This window comes from Delphinapterus leucas, chromosome 1 (assembly GCF_059928025.1).
Source record: "Delphinapterus leucas isolate spDelLeu-1000000601 "Yukka" chromosome 1, BTC_Dleu_Yukka2, whole genome shotgun sequence".
NCBI classification, from domain to species: Eukaryota; Metazoa; Chordata; class Mammalia; order Artiodactyla; family Monodontidae; genus Delphinapterus; species Delphinapterus leucas.
Window position 1 is genome coordinate 174,850,327 of NC_143129.1, and position 21,893 is coordinate 174,872,219.

Here is a 21,893-nt window from a genome sequence, read left to right on the forward strand (position 1 = left end):
ACACTCTCAGCTTCAGAGTGATCCCATGGGAACGTGAGGGGGCGGGGACCCCTGCCCAGGATGCACCCTGAGCCAGATTTACCCATCTGGTTTCCAGGTGACCGATGTTGCAGCCAGAGCCTCTCATAAGCTCTTTGGAGGCTGGACTCTGTTATTTTTTATTTCATTGCACACATGTTGGCTCAGAGTTTGCTCTATGATAGGCAAGCATGGGAGGGAGCAACAAAGACCAATCAGAGAATCCCTGACTTCAAGGACCTTGCTGTCTGGAAGGGAGATAAAATCTGTGTGCCAATGTCATAACTACAGGCAGACTGTGGTTAGGGTTACGGGAGAGGTATTCTAAGTGAAATTCAGCCTCCCTTCCACGGCCTAGAAGGCCCTGTATGATCTGGCCCCTACCAAGCTCACCATTTCCTTTCCCAATCTTGTGACATGCATGGCTAACTGCCCAAGGGACAGCCCCTTGGAGAGGGTGACCTGCATTGGGGTTTTCAATGTGGGGTATGAACATGCATTCCACTGGAATGTTGGATTTGGTCTCGGGTTCAACCACCAAAAGTCACAAGATGGTACATCCTGGCAGCAGAGCTCTGGGAACTGGGGGACAGCCCAATAATAATGGCTCACACTTACACTGCACTTCTCTGGGCCGGGCACTGTGCTAAGGGCCATATGTATATTAACTCGTTTAACCCCTTATAACCTTATAAGACAGGAACTATGTAGGTACTCTTACCATCTACATGTTAAAGGTCATGAAAGGTGAAGTGACCTGCCCAAGGTCACAGGGCTGGTAACCAGGATTTGAACCCAGGATCTGTCTACTCTGCCTTTGGTAGTTCTGCAGCTTGCAGAAGTAATAATGATAATGTTAAAACAACAGTTTTAATTTATTGCACACCCCGAGTCCTCCCAACAGCCCAATGGGTAGGCATCACTCTCCTCCACTTTACAGAAGAAGAGCTGGGCTCAGATTGCTGAAGCAATGTGCCCAAGGTCAGTAGTGGAGAAGGATTTGAAACCAGGTCTCACTAACCCGGGAGCCTGGGATCCTAAGCATTACTCAACATTCCAGCCAAGAGAAAGAATGAAAAGCTCGGGAGAAGAAGCACCCCAGAAGGTCCTGGGTGCACGGGGACCTTTTCTCCTCCCTTCGCCTTTCTCCCTCTCGGCTGCCCTTTGCCTCTTCCACCTTGTGCCGGGTGTTGACAGTTTCCTGTGGTTTGTGCTGACCTTAGTCACACACTGAGGCCAGCTTGTCAGACTTGACAGGCTGGAAACCTATCGACTTTGATGATGACAGCTAGGACCCCAGTGGGGCAAGCTTATCTCTCTGTCAGCAAAATCCCACCTGAGCTGTGCACTTTCCACTTCGCAGATCTCGAGGGAGCTCTCTGAGACTATTCACACTCATCATTGTTAACAAGGGAGCTGGCACCTCCCATTCACCCTCTAAATCCACACTCTCAATTTAACAAATCATTAGTGCAGTAATGACTGCTTTTCTGGCTCGGGAATGCTGGCGCAGGCTGAGTACCTGGAGAGCAGCAGTTGGGTGCTGGAAAAATGCGTTTTTTGTGTAAACAAGGACATTTGCTAATCATCACTAACGAAACTCAGTCATGCTTTTTAAGAGTAGATAATGACCAAGAGAAAACGCCTTTCATCTGGAACATTCTAAACAGAGCAGGGCCACCTTGCCATTATCCTTTTGTTGACTTTGGCCTCCTTTTCCCCAGAATATCATTATTTTCTTGGATCAGCTTTGAAATTGAGTTACCCCCACCCTCTTTTTATAAAGTGTAATTCACATCCTGATCTCTGTTCGTCCGCACAAAATGTTCCCAGGGCGGCCTCATTTATTCCTCCCAAAGCCGGAGGGAAGCCAGGACAGACCTTGGTCACAGGGAGAGCTCTTGGAAGCTGGGGCCCTTCTCCAGAAGTGCATCCTTCGCTTCCGTTACTCAGGGAAGAAAACCTTCAATAATGCGGACCACCTTGGGGGCCAGACTGAGGCCAAATTTAGGATCTTATAAAAGAAATGGGGGGACTTCCCTGGTGTCACAATGGTTAAGACTCCACTCTCTCAATGCAGGGGGCCTGGGTTCGATCCCTGGTCAGGGAACTAGATCCCACACGCATGCCACAACTAAGAGTTCGCACACTGCAACTAAGGGGCCCACCCGCCGCAACTAAGACCCGGCTCAACCAAATAAAAATACACAAATAAATAAATATTAAAAAAAAAAGAAATGGGGGCTGGTTTCTGTCACACAGACGCCATAGGCCTTGCTCTCAGCCCCTACATTTCCGCCAGAAAGGTCCTGCATCTCCACCACAATGAAGAGATCATTCACACCTAGTCCATGACCCATGCACCCGGATGTCCCTAAAGACCAACACTTGGTCAGCCTTGCAGTCTCTTTCCGGGTGGATTCAAAACTTCCCAAGTTATTTTCCTTGCACCGTTCTCTTGCTACGAGAACTCTCATAGACAATGCAACAGTACACAGAGAAGCAATTCGTCATTAAATCAGAAGCATAATGGGGTCCAAATTAATAAAAGAGCCCATTCACATGCTTTGAATCCTGAAGCCACTGAGTCTGGGTCCAGGGCCAGTAAGAACTCAACGAATTCCCTTTGAGGGCACACACGTGGGAGCTTGGATAATTATGCCTGGGGCCTGGAGAGAGAGTTAATAAGTGCTCTTGTTCAGCCAGAACCTGGGCTGGAATCTCATCAGTTTAGACCATAGCCTGGGTTTGCCTGGGTGTCACCCCACCAGCTTGTCCTTTTATCCTGGTTCTTGCACCTAGAGGTGATTGATGCCAAGTGAAGGAGCTGGTACAGTGAAGGACGGATCTCAGTATCAGCTCAAGGAGAGCAGGGAAGAAGGTTTCCTTTCCTGGCACAGCATGGCACAGTGGAATGAGCCCTGGAGTCAGACTCTAGATATGTATCTGTCTCGGCTTCGCCACTAATTCCTAGGAAGGTTGCTCATCATCTCTGGGTCTCAGTTTCTTCAACTGTAAAATGGGTATAGTGGCCAGGCAAGTCTATACCAGGTGATTTTTAGGTCCCTCTAGCTTTGTTTCTTTGCTGCCTTTCTATTGTATCTTATAGGGATTCTGTTGTGTTTTGCGCTATTATTAGAACAAGAGCGCGCCTGCCTTTGTCTTAGAGTTGTCTTGCTTGTTTACCTGCTCTTCAGGCTCACCAAGGGCAGAGTCCATTTCTTATTTATCTTCTACCCTCAGCACTCAGCCCAGCCCTAGAGTGCCCCACACCATAGGAAGCGCAGTATAAGCACATGTTAGATGAATGAATGAATGGATGAATAACTGGTGTGTGGTGGATGTTGGCTGAATAGATGAATGAATATTGCTGTGAGCAGCCTTTCCCACTCACCTGGAGATAGCAATTGCCCTGAACTCTTTGTACCCTTCTGAGATGGCCTTCTGGATGGCGGTTCGTTCAGCACAGACGCCCAGTGGGTAGCAGGCATTTTCTATGTTGCACCCTGAGAAGAGAGGAGAGACCAGTGCTATTTGCAGCAGAGCCACTTCCTGTTGCATATGTAGAGTAAGAGGCTTACCCCATTCCAGTGCTGGGAGGGACCCGCTACTAGGAACAAGGTGCGGGCAAGGAGAGGGCAACTTGACCAGAAGCGTTGGGAGACTCCGTGACCCACTGGTGCAGTGGTTTTTCCCAAGAACCTCCCACTCTCATCACTTATCTGATGCCTGCATTTCGAAGCACAGCCTGGAAGCAGGGGCAGCATCACAGGGCAGATTAACTCAGCCTCATCTCCCCACCAGAGGTCAGGTCAGGGCCAAGGGAGATGCCAAGGCTTAAGAAGATGAGCAGAGCCCCCCACCCTGGGTCTCAGAGACAGAAGCCACAGGGTGGGGTGTGGTGGTGATCCTGATTCAAAGATTGCACCTGAGTAAAAAAATTTTTTTTAAAATAATTTTTGGCCATGCAGCGTGGCACAGCATGTGGGATCGTGATTCCCCGACCAGGGATTGAACTTGTGGCCCCTGCAGTGGAAGCGTGGAGTCTTAACCACTGGACCAACCGCCAGGGAAGTCTCCAAAAGTTTTGGTGTGGATACCAGCTGTCAGGGTTCAACCAGGGTTCTCTGTGAGGTGTATTGCAAAACAAAACTGTCAAAACCAACAAACTGACAAACAAAAGCTCTCAAGCTTTGCAAAAGATGTTTGTGATTGCACAAAGGGATTCCACCCCAGGGGTGTTCTCTGGAGTGTTCCTGGGGGCAATGGGCAAGGGCTGCTCCCAGGTAACAAAGCACTGGCATAGCCAGATTGGCTGACTAACAGACTCCGCATTTTCAGGGAGGTGAGGCCATGAACCAATGGCCACAGGAGCTGGGCTTTCCCTTGACCATCAGGCTGTCATATTCAGTATGTCACTCTTCATAGCTTGCCTTCTCCCTGAGGCAGGATATTCGTTGTTCCCCAGTATTCATTTTCTCCTTCTTCCTTTAAGTAATACAAGTGATTCCCATTCCCATATGGCTGATCACATGGCCACTCAGAGACTATATTTCCCAGCCTCCCTTGCAGCAGAGTACGGCCATGTGACTAAGTTTTGGCTAATGGGATGTGGCCCAAAGTGAGGTAGGAAACTTCTGGATCACATCTTTTGTAAAGAGACTGCTTGCCCTTTACTTCCTTTCTTTTCCCCTCCATAGGCTGGGTTGGGGTGGGACACCTTTGACCACGCGCTTTATATTCACAGGGATGGAGAAGCAACAGCACAGAAGGAACCTGGGACCCTGGCCAACTCCTGGAACAGAGCTGAGTTGCCTACTTGCCCTGCACCAGCTGCCTACTCTGAATCATCATGTGAGAGAAAAAGAGAATTCTGTCAGGTATGAGTCATTGTATTTTGGGATATTTTTTAAATTATTTATTTATTTATTTATTTATGGCTGTGTTGGCTCTTCGTTTCTGTGCGAGGGCTTTCTCTAGTTGCGGCAAGTGGGGGCCACTCATCGCGGTGCGCGGGCCCCTCACTATCGCGGCCTCTCTTGTTGCGGAGCACAGGCTCCAGACGCACAGGCTCAGTAATTGTGGCTCACGGGGCTAGTTGCTCCACGGCATGTGGGATCTTCCCAGACCAGGGCTCGAACCCATGTCCCCTGCATTGGCAGGCAGATTCTCAGCCACTGCGCCACCAGGGAAGCCCTTGGGATATTTTTGTTACAGTAATTTAACCTGTATCTAACCAAAACAGAAATTTGTGCTAAAAATAAGATGTAGCTTTGACCAAAAAAAAAAAAAGAAAAATCAAAAATATGTGGCCTTGACTTAGCAGTTGGGCAATGTGAAAGAAAATACAGATGTGGCAAGATGGAAAGACGATGGCCCTTGCTACTCTGTGGCAGATTATTTGGTAAAACCCCACCCTGCAATAACCTGGAAGGCAAACCATGGTACACACTTTTCTACCTAGGACTTTTCTACCTAGCAATGTGAATCAGCCCTGTGGCAAAGATCTGATTAAGGCTGTCATTTCCACCCAGTCATTGTTTCAGGTGCCTCAAGGTAGCCACCATTAAAATGAGGCAGCAGGGCTGGGCTGGGCAGGGAAGCCAGTTAGTAAAGAAGGGAGCTGGCGGGCTTAAGAACTATTGCACAGAAAGGATTCTTTGGGTGTGCTACTCCTGTATGAAAGTGGAAGCAAACAGACCAGAAGGTTTCTAAGTTTTTGATAGATTTGGATAGCCAGAGAACCCAAAAGTCTGGCCTACAAAAGCCTGTGATTGTTCAACTCCTAAAGAAATCTGGGGCCCCCAAGACTCCACCATCAGGAGTAAGTTGAGAAAGCTGTGTGCCCCCAAGGAGAGCGTTCTCTCTGACACCCACTTCAGAGGTAAGGCTGAGGAGGATAGCGGTCGAGGAAGAAGCTCCCAGAGGGCAAAGCCAGGGGCCCCAGTGGGCCGTGGACAAGGGGGTCACCCCCAGGGCAGAAAGGGGAGGCAAGGTGTACCCCGGGGCAGGGAGTTTTCACACTTCTTGCCCAGCAGGTCTGATAACTGCACGGACTGGTGGCCAACAGGTGTTCTGTTTTCCTAATGGGAGATTTGATGACTGTTAGCCTCTCCTGCTCCACGTTGTGTATGGCCAGAGTGGGTGTGAAGTGGGGGACAGATGATTCATTTTTAGTTTTCAGGCCACTGGATTAGCAAGGCCACACCCGACCTGAGAAGGTGGGCTCTGCACCACCAAGGGATTCTGCTGTTAGAGCGGAATGCAGTGACTGGGGGGACTTTGGGTTGTCACCCTCAGAAAGTTTATAAGTGGGTCCTACGTGTGGGAAGAAAGATGTACAGATACTTACAGGCCACAGGGGGTCTTGTGGCAAAGACTAATTGTCCCCAGTGCTCACACTTTCAGTAGAACCCATTGGAGTTTAGTTGGGCACATGCCTACCCAGCTGGAGACTATGTTTCCCAGCCCCCCTAGAAGCTTGGGGCAGTCCTATAGGGTTAGCCAATGGGATGTGAGTGGAAGTGTTGGGTGAAACCTGACCCACACTGGGCCAATCAGAGTTGAGCACCTGACCCACACTAGGCCAATCAGAGTTCTCCTGCGTGAGGAACCATCAGTCCCTCTCTAACACCAGGAGCTGGGCCTGGGCCCAGCTAGTTTCCCTTCTTTATGGAGAACACCAATAGGAGGCAATGAAATGGACACTCAGATGAGAGATGGTGGGAAAAGAGTCCGGCCTCCTGATGCCAGCTGCCCTTGAAGCCCAGAAACACTCCAGCTCTGCCACCATTTAGTTATAGGAACCAATGCAGCCTCCTTTTGCCTAAAATAGTTTAAAAAATAGCATTCCTATCATTTGCAACCCTACAGAGATCAGTTAATACAGCTGGGATACAGGACAGGGAGCCATCAGGGAGCTGCAACCATGAAAGGAGTGGTTGATATTTATCGACTGCCTACTTTGGCAAAGCATTTGTTCATATTCACATGTGAGTTACTGTAGCCTGGATAAGTGGCCCCTAAATGCTCAGGCTCTCTGCTAGGTCAGTGAAAGTTAAATGAATAAATGAATGAGTCTTTCTTGCTCCCTACCTAGTCTCCCCAGACAGTTTCCCGATGCCTGCTGGAAATGGCTTCCTTTAAACATACCCTTGCCTGCTCAGACCTGCCTGCCCCTCCCACCTTTGCCGACCTGTGACCTTGCTGCATTTGACTTCTGCCTCTCCCAGAAGCAGAAGAGCTGCTCCCCACTCCACTTCCCGTCTAGCAACCCTCCCACCCCTGCCTCATCCCTGCCTCAGGGACACTTTTCCCATTAGACGTGATTCACATAAATCTTGGGTTGTGCTGATGTGATGTTAAAGCAAATTGCCGGACTGCAAAGGGCCCGGCCTCTCAGGATGATTGCCTGTGTCTGCTTTTGAAGTTCACAGTGACCTCATACAGAGAACTCTTCCTTCACTGTGTGTAAAAACTTCAACGGGCCACTTAAGGAGAGGGAGAGTTTGTTCTTTGCCCTCCTGGCTCTGAGAATTTGGGAAAGGGACTGAACCTCCTTGAGGCTCAGGGTGCTCATTTGTAAAATGAAGATGACAGCACATTCCTCGCAGGCCTCTAGTGAGAATGAGTTGAGATCGCGCGTGTAAAGCAATGAGCACAAAGCCTGGCATGGAGAGTAAGTGTTCAGCAGCTGGAGCTGCTGGGTTTTTTTTTTTTGTGTGGTTCGTGGGCCTCTCACTGTTGTGGCCTCTCCCGTTGCGGAGCACAGGCTCCGGACACGCAGGCTCAGTGGCCATGGCTCACAGGCCCAGCCGCTCTGCGGCATGTGGGATCTTCCCCGACCGGGGCACGAACCCGTGTCCCCTGCATCAGCAGGCGGACTCTCAACCACTGCGCCACCAGGGAAGCCCTGGAGCTGCTGTTCTTAATTGCATGATAGTCAAGGCTTTGGTGGTGGAAGGCCTCTATGACTGAGCTTCTGTTCCTTCCAGGCAAGGTGTCACAGTGGCCCTGTCTCTGTCCTTCAGGCAACTTTGAAATTCTTTCCATGACTACAAGGCCCTCGTAATTTGGTGCCAACCTGCCTACATCCTGGACCTCAACTCCTTTTGCTTTCCTGCTGTTCCCCAAGTATATACCTGCCACAGGGCCTTTGCACCAGCTGTTCTAACTGCCTGGAACTCTCCTCCCCCTATAAGCACATGGCTCACTCTACCCAGGTCTCTGCTCAAAGGTCATCTCCTCGGAGAAGTCTTCCCTGATCACTCTATCTAAAATTGTTTCCTCCCCCCTCACCTCCCACCCTCTTAATCCATTTATCCTGTTTTAACACTTCACACTTTCCTGAAATGAATGTGTTTAATATCTAATTCCCCCATTATCCCCCAAGTAGAAATTCCTGAGGGCAGGGACTTTGTCTATATTGTACATTGCTGTATGCCCAGGGCCTGGAACAGCCAGTGTGCCCAGGGCCTAAAACAGTGAGGCCAGCGAGGCTCTCAGTTACTTATTATCGAAAGAGTAGAATTTCTCACTTTAGTGCTAAATCTCTGAGATGCAAAGGAATAACTGTATGTGGGGCCTCTAGCAAGTTCAAGTGTAATTTCTGAGTCTTGCTTCTAAAAAAACAAAAAAAAAAAAAAAAAGAGGAGGAGGAAGGGAGGAAGGAAACCCATAAACTGTTGATCCTGAAAGGCCAGACAATTTTGTTTTGCTTTCCTAAAGCCCAGAGCACAAAACGTCATGTATACAGGCAAACCAACTCCATTCCCTGTGTTCCCTTCACTGACTCTGAAACACACAGGAGAGACGGGCTGGGATGGCACCAAGTTAGAAATCCATAATTATAAGATTGGACCAGAAATAATACTATGATGGTAGTGCTATTATTACTCATTGCTTTGTTTTAATCTTTTCTTTTATTGCTCTCTTTTTTTTGCCAGGCACTTGTGGAACACTTCATCTGCATTCTATTGTTAACCTTTTTAGCAACTCTGTGAGGCAGATCCTATTCTAACCCCATTTTACAGAGCGTAAATCTGAGGTGGGGGTCAGGGAGTCAACTCACATCCTGACATGACAGATACAAAGAAGTGTCTTTCTGTGTGGCATTTCAGTGAGGCCATGTTCTGAGGAGGTTTGTTGCTTAAGGCAGGGCTGGAGTCAGATGTCATCGAGACATCAGCCAGGGAAGAAATTCACAAGGAGGTGACTGGGACCCAGTCCCCCCCGAGAAGAGAGCACTGCCGGAGAGCATGTCCCCCTCTCTGCGTCCGCTCTGCCTTCCGAGGGATCTTAAGATTCGAGCGGGGGTTCATCACACTCAAGCAAGTGGGCCTCGGCACCTTCTGGAGGGTTTCTTAAAGATTTCTCAGCTCCACCCCTGGAGCTCCTGCTTTAGTAGTTCTGGGTTGGAGCCCGTTAACTGGCACTTCTAACAAGTTCCCAGGAGGTGCTGAGGCTGTGGGTCTGGGACCACACGTGGGAATCACTGGACTAGAGAACTGTCACGTTCGCGTGCTTGAAGAAATACTCCACTCTCTCCATGTTCCTGCCTCTGCTTCAAGTGCAACGCACAGTTTCACGAATGGATCCTATTCCAACTCAGCTATAGAGACGAGGGATTTTAGTGAAGCTCATCTTTGTAATAAGCTGCTTTCGAGTGACAGTGCAGAGGACCAGTGGAAGAAGCTGGGGTGGGGGGCACAGCGGGAGCGAGGCGTGGAGGGTGGGCAGGGCTGTAAGGAGAGGAAGCTGGTTAGGGAAGCCTGCTTTGACTCACCTAGAAGTGCTATGGGTGGGGCTGGGAGCCTGCGTTGGGTCAAACACTGTGGAGCGGGGCCATATAGAGCTCCAAAGGGTGGTCCTGGGGGAGAAAGGGAGCCCAGGGAGGGAATCAGGGGCTGGTCAGGGGAAGACAGATGAAGGATTAGGTTTAAAGGTTAAGCCAAGACGAGCCGAATTGAGCAATTAACCAGGATGTCCTTAAACGTTTTTTTTTGTTGTTTTTTAACATGTTTTTTTTCCTCCCAAATTAATTACACGTGATCCAGAAAAGTGCTCCCCCTGCCTCCCCGCCAAATGTCAATGAAACATATGGAGTGCTGCAATCCCTCTGCAGAAAGGGAGAGACAGACCACCACCCCAAGAGCATGAGCTGAAGGAGAGAAACTCCCCCATCCCTTGGGTGATGCCTGCAGGGTGGTCCTCCATGAGTCTCCTCCACGCCCTCCCACCCGGCAATCCACCATCGCTGGCTGGGGGCCCCGGGCTGACTTCGTCCCCCCAGCCCCCTTGTGTCCCATCTTAACTCTTCTCTCTGTGTCCTCACTGCCCCTTCCCCCAGCATCTCTTTCTTCTCCGGTGAGCTCCTCCTCTCTCTGTCACTCTCCCCACAGCAGTGACAGAAGGTAATTGTTGTAGTTATTAACTACCATCCTGGTGGCCCAGCTGCGAGGGGCACAAGGCCCTGGCCGGGGTCAGGGGTAATAGAAGAAATAAGATCATCATTATGAGATTGTGACAGCAAAGCTCTCAGACTTGCTTTTGAATTGGACAGAACACCAGCTGCCTCTGAGGGCGCAAACTCCACGGAGGCTGGTGTTTCGTTCAGCTGGAGACAGTTACAGAACTGGGCAGACTCGGCCCGCTACGAGTTGTGAACTCAGTGTCTAAGTTCAGCTGTGCCCTCTCTGCCTCCTAATCGTCTCTAATTCACTCCCTGCTGCCCTATCAGGTTTCCTCTGGTTGTTCAAGGTCCCTCCTCTCCAAGTCCTGCCTCACCGCCATCTACCCTCCCTTTCCTTCTAAGTAAGGAGATCCAGGGATTCTGGTAAATGCCCTCCATCTGTCCCCCCTCCTCAGCACAACTCTCTCTGGCCCCTTCTGTGTATCCACGTATCCTCATGCAGCGAGGGGCAGCAGAAAAAGCAAGGAATTTGGAAGCAGATAAAATCTGATCCTCAGTTATCTCATTCATAAAATGTGCGTTTGGCTCTTGGTTTGGTCTGCTTGGCACCTCCGCAGTCCTTCTTGTGGTAATAGACCCACCCACCCTGCACTGAGAAGGAATATGTGTGTGAATCAGCTGGCCCCATCATGCTACCCCATCACGACAACCGTGATTGGCCCAGGGATGTGCATGTGATTGGAGATGGACCAATCAGAACCCTTCCCTGGAATTTTTCCATCTCGAGCTAGTGGGGAAGAGTTCTTTCCTCTTTGCTTTTTAAGGCTGTAAGAATGTAAACTAGGGATGCCTGCACTCATGTTCCCTGATGCCTGGAGAGAGCCCACCTTTAGGATAAGAGAAAGAAACCAGCATCCAGAAGGCTAAAGAAGAGCATGGTGGCATTAGAGTTCCTGGATCCAGCTGTCCCTGAGGCAAGATCTACCCTTGCCTATTGTGGTTCTGGTTGGTTTCTGGCGTTGGCAACTCAAAGTGCTCTGACTAATGCATGTGACACTCATTGTCTCCTCTCATGTGGTGGCTGTGAGATTACAAAAGATCTTTCATAGAAGTGCTTAGAGAATGCTTAATCCATTGCAGTTATTAATATGGCTGTGGGTCCCTGCCCACCATGTCCCCAGCACAATCCAGCTCTGTCTCATCCTTTCCCTGGTCTCCATGGCTGGAAATCCTAGAACCATGTTCCTTTCCTTTATTCTAATACTGCCCACCCTAGACCCAGTCCATTAGTCCTGTATAATCCCTCTCAGATCTTTCCTTCTTCGTCCCGTCTGCCGCTGTCCTAGGCCAAACCACTCATTCACGCATTCAACGAACCTAAACTATCGGCCGGGCAACGTGTTGTCAGTGAGTAAGACAGACACTGTCCCCCTGCGCTCTTTCCTCTGTCCCAGTCTTCCTCGAGTACCTGTCAGCCTCAGTGTCCTCAAACCCCACTTTCCTGTTACTCTTCTCGGCTCCCTACTGGCTACCTCATCAAATCTCAGTGTCTCTACCTGGCCTTCAGAAGTGCTCCGCAGTCTGCCTCCAAGTCATCACCACCACCCCATTAACAGTAGAAGCAGCCGCCATTTGTGATATTCTTATTTGGGTCCAGAAACGGTGCTAAGCACTTTAGCTCCTTTAAAGGCATTAGCTCGTTTAAAGCGTCACGACCGGGGGTGAAATTCAACATCTTTAATGACTAATGCAGCCCAGGCACCAACAATCAGGGAGGAACGCCAGGCCAGAAACACCAGCTTTGTCCACAGCCGTCCTGAAAGGCCGGTATTGTGATCTTCGGTTTACAGATGTGCAAGCTGAGACTCAGGAGGGTGAAGGGTCTTGCCCAGGGTCACACAGCTGAGAAACAGCAATGCCAGGATGCAAACCCAGGAGCCTTTAACTCCTCCAGGGCCTGTACCCCATCGCATAAGAACTCCATACATGCCCACCGCATGACCCTTTTTCCGGTGACATCAGGTCCTTCCCTGCCCTTTAAATAGGTCACACCTCTGCTCACTTCATCCATTCTCTCCTACAATCATTGGTTGAGGCTCCCACTTTGAGCCATGGCCTGTGCAAGAGGAGGGGACCCCCGTGGGGGGCAGGGACTGTCATTTCTGCTCACAGTGGTATCTCCAGCACCTGGTACATTACCCAGTAATTGGTGCTTGGCAAATATTTGTTGAATGAATAAATCAGTGCAAGGATGGGGAGGGCCCCTCTCTGTACACCATCCGGAGGGGACATGGAAGCGCTGGAAGGAACCAATGGCTGATTGCATGTTCAAGGCCCTGAGACATGGGGTTGGTGTGGATTGCAACGTTGTTTGAGGTGGTGGTTAATGTTTAATGCTCATCTGAGCCCCCGGGCCAGGACTGAATTTCCACATGACACTCAGAGATTCTTTATTCCGCACAGGAAAGCAAACTTGGGAGTCAGGGGAGCTCTGGGTTCCCATCTCAGCTTGTGATCTTGGGCATTTAACCTCTCTGAGCCTCAGCTTCCTTCTCTGCAAAGGGCCGATATAATAACTGCCTTGAAAGACTGGAAAGGTTAGATGGATAACGTTGAGTCACGGTCCTTTCACATGGTAGCACACACTCAAGGTGCTGAAAGATGTTTAAGACCCAGGTGACTCGTGAAACAAGACAAAAGACAAAGATAAGAGATATCTCTTGTCACAAAAGGCAAGAGATAAGATGAACATCAAGGGGCCACTATAGAGGGGGAGGTGTGGCTCCCAGCCAGACTCGCAGCTGAGCAGTGGTGGAGGCAGGGGCTCACGCCTGGCCCCGGAATGCTGGGGGTGTGGGTGTGGGTGGGGTTACCAATGAGAGGCACACAAGTGAGCCTCCGGTCCTTTAGCTGCTGCGCAGGCCGGGCGGAAGGGGGATTTCCTGGCAGCAGGGCTGGGGCTTCTCATCTATCACTCTGGGCCAATTCTCATCTGCCCTGGGGGCAGGGTGGTGCTGGGAATGGGAGGGGGGAGGGGCACGGCTTCCCGGCCACCTCCACGCCCCGTTCCCCACTGTCCTAAAAGAGGATGTCCCTAAGCTTAGCAAAAACAAGTCTGAATTTCTGTTCAAGTGAGCTTTTCTATAAAAACAACAAACCAAAGAGAAGGAGCTTAGGAGCAGGTTAGTGCCAACTCAGATTCCTGTCCCTCCCTCCCCAGGCCGGCACTCAGGGCTGCTCACCCAAACTCTGACTGCCTTCTTTCCCTTAAGACCCTCTGTAAGGCCCACACCCCACTAAGGAGTAACCCCTGGGTTCCTCGATTTCACCCCCAGCCATCCCCCTGGATGGTAGGTGACAGGAAGAAAGCAGGGCTTGAGGGACCCTAGCACTGGTCACAGCAACCTGTGTGACCTTGAGCAAGTCATGTCACCTCCGGACCTCAGTTTCTTCATTGAAAAAATGGGCATAACAACCTGGCTCAGCGCGTGGGCGGTGAGGACTTGCCTGTAGCAGTGGAAGCCTTTGTAGGGTGCCAGACGTAGAGGAGGGCTCAGAAAGTGTTAACCTTCTCCCTCCCACCTCAGGGACTGCAGATGCTCTGAGTTTATGGCATCCCTTTCCTGCTTCCCCTTCCCACTTCCTTCCCCATCTCTCCTCAGCTTCCCAGTCCTCCAAGAACGGAAAGCCACTGGATTGGAGCAGAATATTCATCCCCACTGTCTGGGACAGCAAGCAGGGCAGGGGTGAGTGGCAGAGTTACAGGAGCGGCCCAGGGAAGAGGGGAGAGAGTGCCCCTCCTTCCGCCCTTCCTTCTTGTCCTCCTCTGGCCTCCCACCCAGGCTGCCACGGAGGGGGACCCCAAGGCACCGCCCTTACCGGAGAAGATCCTCCCGTCCCCGGTGAGGAGGGCAGCCCCCACGGGGAAGCGACTGTAGGGGCAGTAGGCGGACTTCTTGGCCTCCCGGCAGGAGAGCAGCAGCCGCTGGACGTGCTCGGGCTCCAGGGCGGGGCTGGGACTCTTCTGGGCCATGTCGGTCCCCTGGGGCCCGCGGAGGAGCGGAAGGGGAGCTCCCAGCCAGTGTGGGCTGGGCCCCACCGCGACAGCAGCTCCTCCCCCGGGGTGTGTCCCTGCCTAGAGTCTCCCAGGTGCGTGCCTCTGGGGATGCTGGGCGGGGCCCGGTGAGGGAGAGGAGCCCTCCTTGGTTTGGGGACAGAGGGTGTGGTGTGTGTCCCAGTGTGGAAGGATGCCACTGTGTCCACGTGTGCTTCACACTCTCCCTTGGGGACCACTCCCACTGCTGACAGACTGATGGGTGAGAGGGTCAGGGGATGGGTGCCACTGTGATCTCAGCTGGAGGGAACCTCTGAGATCATCTACTCAGGACGCCTCACTTTTTGTTGTTGTTGTTGGCAAAATAGACATTGGGCTGCTGGTAAAAGAAGTGAGTTTGCATCCTGGCTCCACTACTTCCCATATGTACAACTGTTGGCAGGTGACGTGCCTTTCTGAGTCAGTTCCCTCATCAGTACAGTGGGGATAGTGACCATCTCTGTCCTGAATTCTAGGATTACAGAACGGCTCGAGCTCTGGAGTTTAGTAGACCCTAGTTTGAATTCCAGTTCTGCCATTTATTAGCTGTATGACTTTGGGAAGTTAATACCACCTCTCTAAGCCTCAGTTTTCTCATCTGTAAAATGGGTGCACTAACAGTATCATGTAGCATTTGTAATGAGGATTGAATGAGATACAATTTGTTACAGTGAGCATGGTTGGAGGATCCCATGACGTCATGATGTAAGCATCCTTTGTGACTCCATGCAAATGGTGTTTTTGTCATTAAGTGACCTGGCCAAGATTACATAGGAAGGGCAGAATACCAATTAGGGCATCCAGAGGCATCCAAATGTCCCCAGACCCGCAGCAAACAGGAGTGAATCTGTAGCTTCTCTTAGGGCTTAAATGGGTGGTGTGGGGAAAGGGAAAGGGAGGGGAGGTGGGAAATGAAGCAGCAACTCCATGCTCTGCACGCTGACATCTCTGGGTTCTGCAGTGTAGCATCTTTGTGTCCTGAGCCTGGAGCTCTCAGCCACGTGGAGACACAGGCAAGCACCCAACTGTAGAGTCTCCCCTTCCCCTTCCCTCCCTTCCCTCCTTCAGATTCCCCACACCTCCTTTCCACATATTTGGCCCTCAGAGAAGCAGCTGGTTCCCTCCCACTCTGTTGCACTCTCCTCCTGGATTTATACCTTCGGCATCTAGAGCAGTTTCCAGGATCTGAGGCAGGGCTGGTGGAGGAAGCAGCGAGAGGGCTCTCCTGCCTCTTCTATCCCTGTACAGCCCAGGCACCCCAAAAGCCCTTCCCCCAAGGCTCGAGGAAAGAAAGCAAAGGATGTCCTGGGACCATGTGCACCCACTTGACATGGGAATAATTCCAAAGCTTTTGGTGGCCAAGTAGCATCACAATTGGGAAAAGACTTACGGTGCCCTGCTGGCCTGCCAGGCCTGTTAAGAGGCCTCACTAAGCAACCCTGTATCTGTCCCCTGCCCTGTCTTGACTCACCCCAGCTCAGCTCAGCCCAGCCCTGCCCAGGCCAGGGGCTGGGCTCCTTGGCTCCACGGTACCAAGAGGACATGGACGACCTCCAGGCTACTGATGGCCCTTGGCGCCTTCAAAGCTCTTTACCTACCCATGCCATAAAGGGGGACAGTGACCATTACAAACCCAGCTGTGTGGAGCTTGAGAGCCAGCAGTAGCTCTAGAATTCCTTATAGAGGGGGCTTGGGGTGGTCATCTGGATAGAAGGAGAGGGTAGGCCTGGAAACTTGGTTAGAGCTAAGTTATAGATCAACTATAGATAAATACGTATATAAAAACATTTTTTTTTTTTTGGCTTGCAGGATCTTAGTTCCCCATCCAGGGATCGAACCTGGGGCCCCGGCTGTGAAAGCTCCGAGTCCCAACCACTGGACCACCAGGGAATTCCCAAGATGAGCAATATTAATGGCATTTTCTAAACATGCTTTAATCTCCACTTCACATAAAATTAAGAAAACTTAATTGCCCAGATCAAAGAATAGGAATATCAAAGAAGATGTTTTGAGTGACAATGGAGATTATCAAGGTCCTCAAAGCCTCCCCAACCTCCGCCCCCAGGCCTTTGCTCAGTGAGAAAAACCACCCAGAGTCCCCATGTTAGAGCTCAAATACCATTCACTCACTTATTCGTTCAATAAACAGTTACTCATGATCATAGCTAACACTTTTTTTTTAAAATAAATTTATTTATTTACTTATTTTTGGCTGCGTTGGGTCTTCATTACTGTGTGCGGGCTTTCTCTAGTTGCAGCAAGCAGGGGCTACTCTTCGTAGCGGTGCAGGGGCTTCTCACTGCGGTGGCTTCTCTTCTTGTGGAGCACGGGCTCTAGACGCGCGGGCTTCAGTAGTTGAGGCACACGGGCTTAGTTGCTCCGTGGCATGTGGGATCTTCCTAGACCCGTGTCCCCTGCATTGGCAGGGGGATTCTTAACCACTGCGCCACCAGGGAAGTCCCCATAGCTAACTCTATATGTGAGTGGGACTTGTTTTGGACTCTATTATGTTCCATTGGTGAATTTTTTCACTCCTACACCCATACCATACCTGTCTTTATTATAACTTTATAATAAGTATTGATTTCTGGAGGCCAAATACCCTCACCTCCCCCCATCCCCGCCTGCCACTTGAGCCTTTGCTCTTCTCTGTGCATTTTATAATCAAGTTTTCAATATCCACTGAAAACTTTCTTATCTGGCCTCTGAAGGAATTTGGAAAATGTTGGAGTAATCCATTTGACTTTTTGGGAGAATTTTCTTGTAAAACCATCCTGAACCTCATGTTTTCTTTTAAGAAAAAAATTTAAACTATCAATTGAATTTCTTTCAATATTGTAGAGCTATTTGAGTTTTCTATTGCTTCTTGAGTCGGTTTTAGTAAACTAGCTGTGTGTGTTTTTTTTAAAGGGTTAGGGCCACTGTAGTGAAAGCCCAGAATCCTAACCACTAGGCCACCAGGGAACTCCCCTATAAAACTCTTTTCAAAATAATGTTTTAAATGCTTAGAGTTATAAAGCAAGCCAGTTGTATTGAAATACAGTTATCAGAATAGTTAAAATATTTGTGTACTTTTAAATTAATGCATTAAATAACAAGCTCTAACAGTAAGCCTAATAACTACTGTGATTTTGAAGTCATGATAGGAGTGAAATGTATTTTGGAATACTGCAATAAAGTGATGTGAAAATATTTATGATTTACATTGGTGACAAAGTCACAGGTACTGTAATATTTCTGTGATTTGTTGTCTACCTTTATAAATGATGGGAAGGCTAAACTTTACTCAGAAGTTAGTAAAATTAAAGGCATATTTTTTTACTTCTAAGTTCATGGACTCCCTGAATTCTATCCAATGACTCAGTGAGAGTCCATGGGCCCTACAATAAGAACCCTGGCCTCGTTTTTTAATCTTTTCTTCCTTTGTTGTGAGTCTGTTATAAATGACGTATTATTGGCTTTAAAAATATTTCTTCTAAAAGTCTCTGTCTTTTGGTCAGATACTTCAATCCATTTACACTTACTGTAATTATTGTTATATTTTAGATTTTCCCTACCATCGTTTTTTTTTTTTAATAGATCTTTATTGGAGTATAATTGCTTCACAATACCGTGTTAGTTTCTGTTGTACAACAAAGTGAATCAGCCACATGCATACATATGTCCCCATATCCCCTCCCTCTTGAGCCTCCCTCCCATCCTCCCTATCCCACCCCTCTAGGTCATCACAAAGCAAGGAGCTGATCTCCCTGTGCTATGCGGCTGCTTCCCACTAGCCATCCATTTTACATTCAGTAGTGTATATATGTCGATGCTATTCTCACTTCGCCCCAGCTTCCCCCTCCCACCCTGTGTCCTCGAGTCCATCCTCTATGTTTATATCTTTATTCCTGCCCTGCAACTAGGTTTATCAGTAAAACTTTTTTTTTTTAGATTCCATATATGTGTTAGCATACAGTATTTGTTTTTCTCTTTCTGACTTACTTCACTCTGTATGACAGACTCTATGTCCATCCACCTCACTACAAATAGCTCAATTTCGTTTCTTTTTATGGCTGAGTAATATTCCATTGTATATATGTGCCACATCTTCTTTATCCATTCATCTCTTGATAGACATTTAGGTTGCTTCCATGTCCTGGCTATTGTAAATAGTACTGCAGTGAACACTGTGGTACATGACTCTTTTTGAGTTATGGTTTTCTCAGTGTATATGCCCAGTAGTGGGATTGCTGGGTCATATGGTAGTTCTATTTTTAGTTCTTTAAGGAACTGTTTTCCATAGTGGTTGTATCAATTTACATTTCCACCAACAGTGCAGGAGGGTTCCCTTTTCACCACACCCTTTCCAGCATTTATTGTTTCTAGATTTTTTGATAATGGCCATTCTGACCATTGTGAGGTGATATCACATTGTAGTTTTGACTTGCATTTCTCTAATAATTAGTGATGTTGAGCATCTTTTCATGTGCCTCTTGGTCATCTGTATGTCTTCCTTGGTGAAATGTCTATTTAGGTCTTCTGCCCATTTTTTAACTGGATTGTTTGTCTTTTTGATATTCAACTCCAAGAGCTGTTTGTATATTTTGGAGATTAATCCTTTGTCTGTTGTTTCATTTGGAAATATTTCCTCCCATTCTGAGGGCTGTCTTTTTGTCTTGTTTATGGTTTCCTTTGGTGTGCAAAAGCTTTTAAGTTTAATTAAGTCCCATTTGTTTATTTTTATTTCTGTTACTCTAGGAGGTGGGTCAAAAAAGGTCTTGCTGTGGTTTACGGCGAACAGTGTTTTTCCTATGTTTTCCTCTAAAAGTTTTATAGCGTCTGGTCTTACATTTAAGTCTTTAATCCATTTGGAGTTTATTTTTGTGTATGGTGTTAGGGAGTGCTCTAATTTCATTCTTTTACCCATAGCCATCCAGTTTTTCTAGCGCCACTTATTCAAGAGGCTGTCTTTTCTCCACTGTATGTTCTTGCCTCCTTTGTCATAAATTAGGTGCCCATATGTGCATGGGTTTATCTCTGGGCATTCTATCCTGTACCATTGATCTATATTTATGTTTTTGTGCCAGTACCATACTGTCTTGATTACTGTAGCTTTGTGGCATAGTTTGAAGTCGGGGAGCCTGATCCCTCCAACTCCGTTTTTCTTTCTCAAGATTGCTTTGGCTAGGCTATTCGGGGTCTTTTGTGTTTCCATATGAATTGTAAAATTTTTTGTTCTAATTCTGCGAATAATGCCATTGGTAGTTTTATAGGGATTGCACTGAATCTGTAGATTGCTTTGTGTAGTATAGTCATTTTCACAATATTGATTCTTCCAATCCAAGAATATGGTATATTTCTCCATCTGTTTATGTCATCTTTGATTTCTTTCATCAGTATTTTATACTTTCCTGAGTACATATCTTTCGCCTCCTTAAGCAGGTTTATTACTAGGTATTTTATTCTTTTTGTTGCAGTGGTAAATGGGAGTGTTTCCTTAATTTCTCTTTCTGATTTTTCATTGTTGGTGTATAGGAATGCCAGAGATTTCTGTGCATTAAGTTTGTATCCTGCAACCTTACCAAATTCATTGATTAGTTCTAGTAGTTTTCTGGTGGCATCTTTAGGATTTTCTATGTATAGTATCATGTCATCTGGAAACAGTGACAGTTTTACTTCTTTTCCCATTTGTATTCCTTTTATTTCTTTTTCTTCTCTGATTGCTGTGGCTAGGACTTCCAAAAGTATGTTGAATAAGAGTGGCCCTGCTGTCTTAGTTACTATAAATATCAACTAGAATGAAGTTTGACTTATACTATAGAAAACTCCAAATAATAATTGTTTAATTAAGATACAATTTTATCTCTCTTTTAGTCTAGGACTCCATAGTCATCAGGGATCCAGTTTCCACCTTCTTAGTTGTAGCTTCCATCTTCAAATTTATCTTAAGATTCAAGATTGCTGCTGGAGCTTTAGCCTTCACAAACTCATTCCAAGCAGCAGGAAGGAAGAATCGTGGAAGAATAAAAAGTGTGCACCTCCACTTACACTTCATTAGCCATAACTTAGTTATCTGGTCTCATTAATAGTAGCAAAGGATACTGGGAAACACTTTTTTTGGTTGGGTACATTGATAACCTGAATAACATCAGGGCTATTTTATTAAGGAAGAAGAGCATGGTGGACTTTAGCAGTCTCTGCTTTAGTCTCCCGACCACAGGTGTGTCCAACCCTCAACAGCAGTGGCTCTGAACTTTCATTATGGTACCTGACCCATAGAGGACTGGCCTGCCATCTGGTGGCAGGTTGGTTACATTGGCTCCCTTTCATTGTGCAAGTGGCATAGATTTGCCCTCACTGGAATAAACATTTATTCTAGCTATGGTTTTGCATTCTCTCCTGGCCATGCTTTTGCCAGCAACATCATTAGCGGATTTACTGCATGTCTTATTCATAACCATGGTAGTCCAAATAGCATTGCTGCTGACCAGAGACGTTTTTCAGCAAAAGAAGTAAAGAAATTGGCGGATGAGTATGAGATTCACAGGTGCTGCCACAAACTCTTATCACCAGAATCATCTGGCTTTATGGGTTGGTGACATGGCCTACTGGTACTTGGTTAGTATTGGCTAGAAGACAACTTTGTACAAATCTTAAGTGCTGGCCCAAGTTGGCATATGCTCTGATTCAGCAACCAATGCAAGTTGATGTTTCTCTCTTTTCCAGCATCCATGGGTCAGGGAATCTTAGGCTGGATCACTTAAAAATTTTTTGCTCCCCTTTCCCAAGGCCTTGGGCTCTGCTAGTTTAGAGGTCTTGGTATGCAAAGGAAGAATGTTTCCACCAGAGCACCACCGAGGTCCCATTGATTTGGAAATTGAGACTGACATCTGGTGGTTTCAGACTCTTCATGCCCTGGATGAACAGGGGGGTGGGTGGGTGGGTGCTTTCGTGTTGACTAGACTGACTGATTCTGGTTATCAAGGGGGAATATATTTGCTGCTGCACAGTGGGGACAGGGGGAAGAAGTGCGTCTCTGGATCCCATGAAACCCTCTGGGGTGTCTCCTAGTTCCATGGCCAATGGTTAAAATTAATGGAAGATGACAGCAACCCAGTGTGAGTAGGACAACCATGGGCTCAGCTTCCTCCTGAATGAAGCTCAGGTGATCCCACCAGGTAAAAACCTTTGACCACATGAAGTGCTTGCTGAAGGCAAAGGAAACATGGAATGGATAGTAGAGGAAGGATGTTATAAATGCCTCATGACCAGTAACAGAAATGAGACTTATATCACTTATGTAAATGTTCTTCCTTCCTTGCTACGCCATGCATATATTTAGTGATGGTGCTAATTGTCTCTCTTTCTTCTTCTACCATTTTGTATAGG

The 21,893-nt window shown here is 48.0% G+C and overlaps 1 protein-coding gene and 1 long non-coding RNA gene across 4 annotated transcripts in view; one reads left to right on the forward strand and one right to left on the reverse strand.

Annotated features, from left to right (window-relative positions):
* The window catches only part of CDA (cytidine deaminase), a 28,348-nt gene extending 13,886 nt beyond the window's left edge, over positions 1 to 14,462 (reverse strand). For both annotated transcript variants that reach the window (XR_002641765.3, XM_022552109.3), the window contains exons 1-2: positions 14,309 to 14,462; positions 3,413 to 3,524 (exon numbers count right to left, since the gene is read on the reverse strand). Coding sequence is in view for 1 of the 2 variants with exons in the window: in XM_022552109.3 (XP_022407817.1) it covers positions 3,413 to 3,524; positions 14,309 to 14,462 (266 nt within the window). In the remaining variant the exon portion in view is untranslated. The remainder of the gene's footprint in view (positions 1 to 3,412; positions 3,525 to 14,308) is intronic.
* On the forward strand, positions 11,314 to 20,987 carry LOC115803873 (uncharacterized). Of its 2 annotated transcripts, none has more exons than XR_016388738.1 (3): positions 11,314 to 13,611; positions 14,092 to 14,578; positions 16,332 to 20,987. It is a non-coding gene; the product is annotated as an uncharacterized LOC115803873 (long non-coding RNA). The 2 variants fall into 2 exon arrangements; XR_016388732.1 differs by having other exon boundaries at positions 11,315 to 13,611; positions 14,092 to 14,175.
* The last annotated feature ends 906 nt before the right edge of the window (positions 20,988 to 21,893 follow it).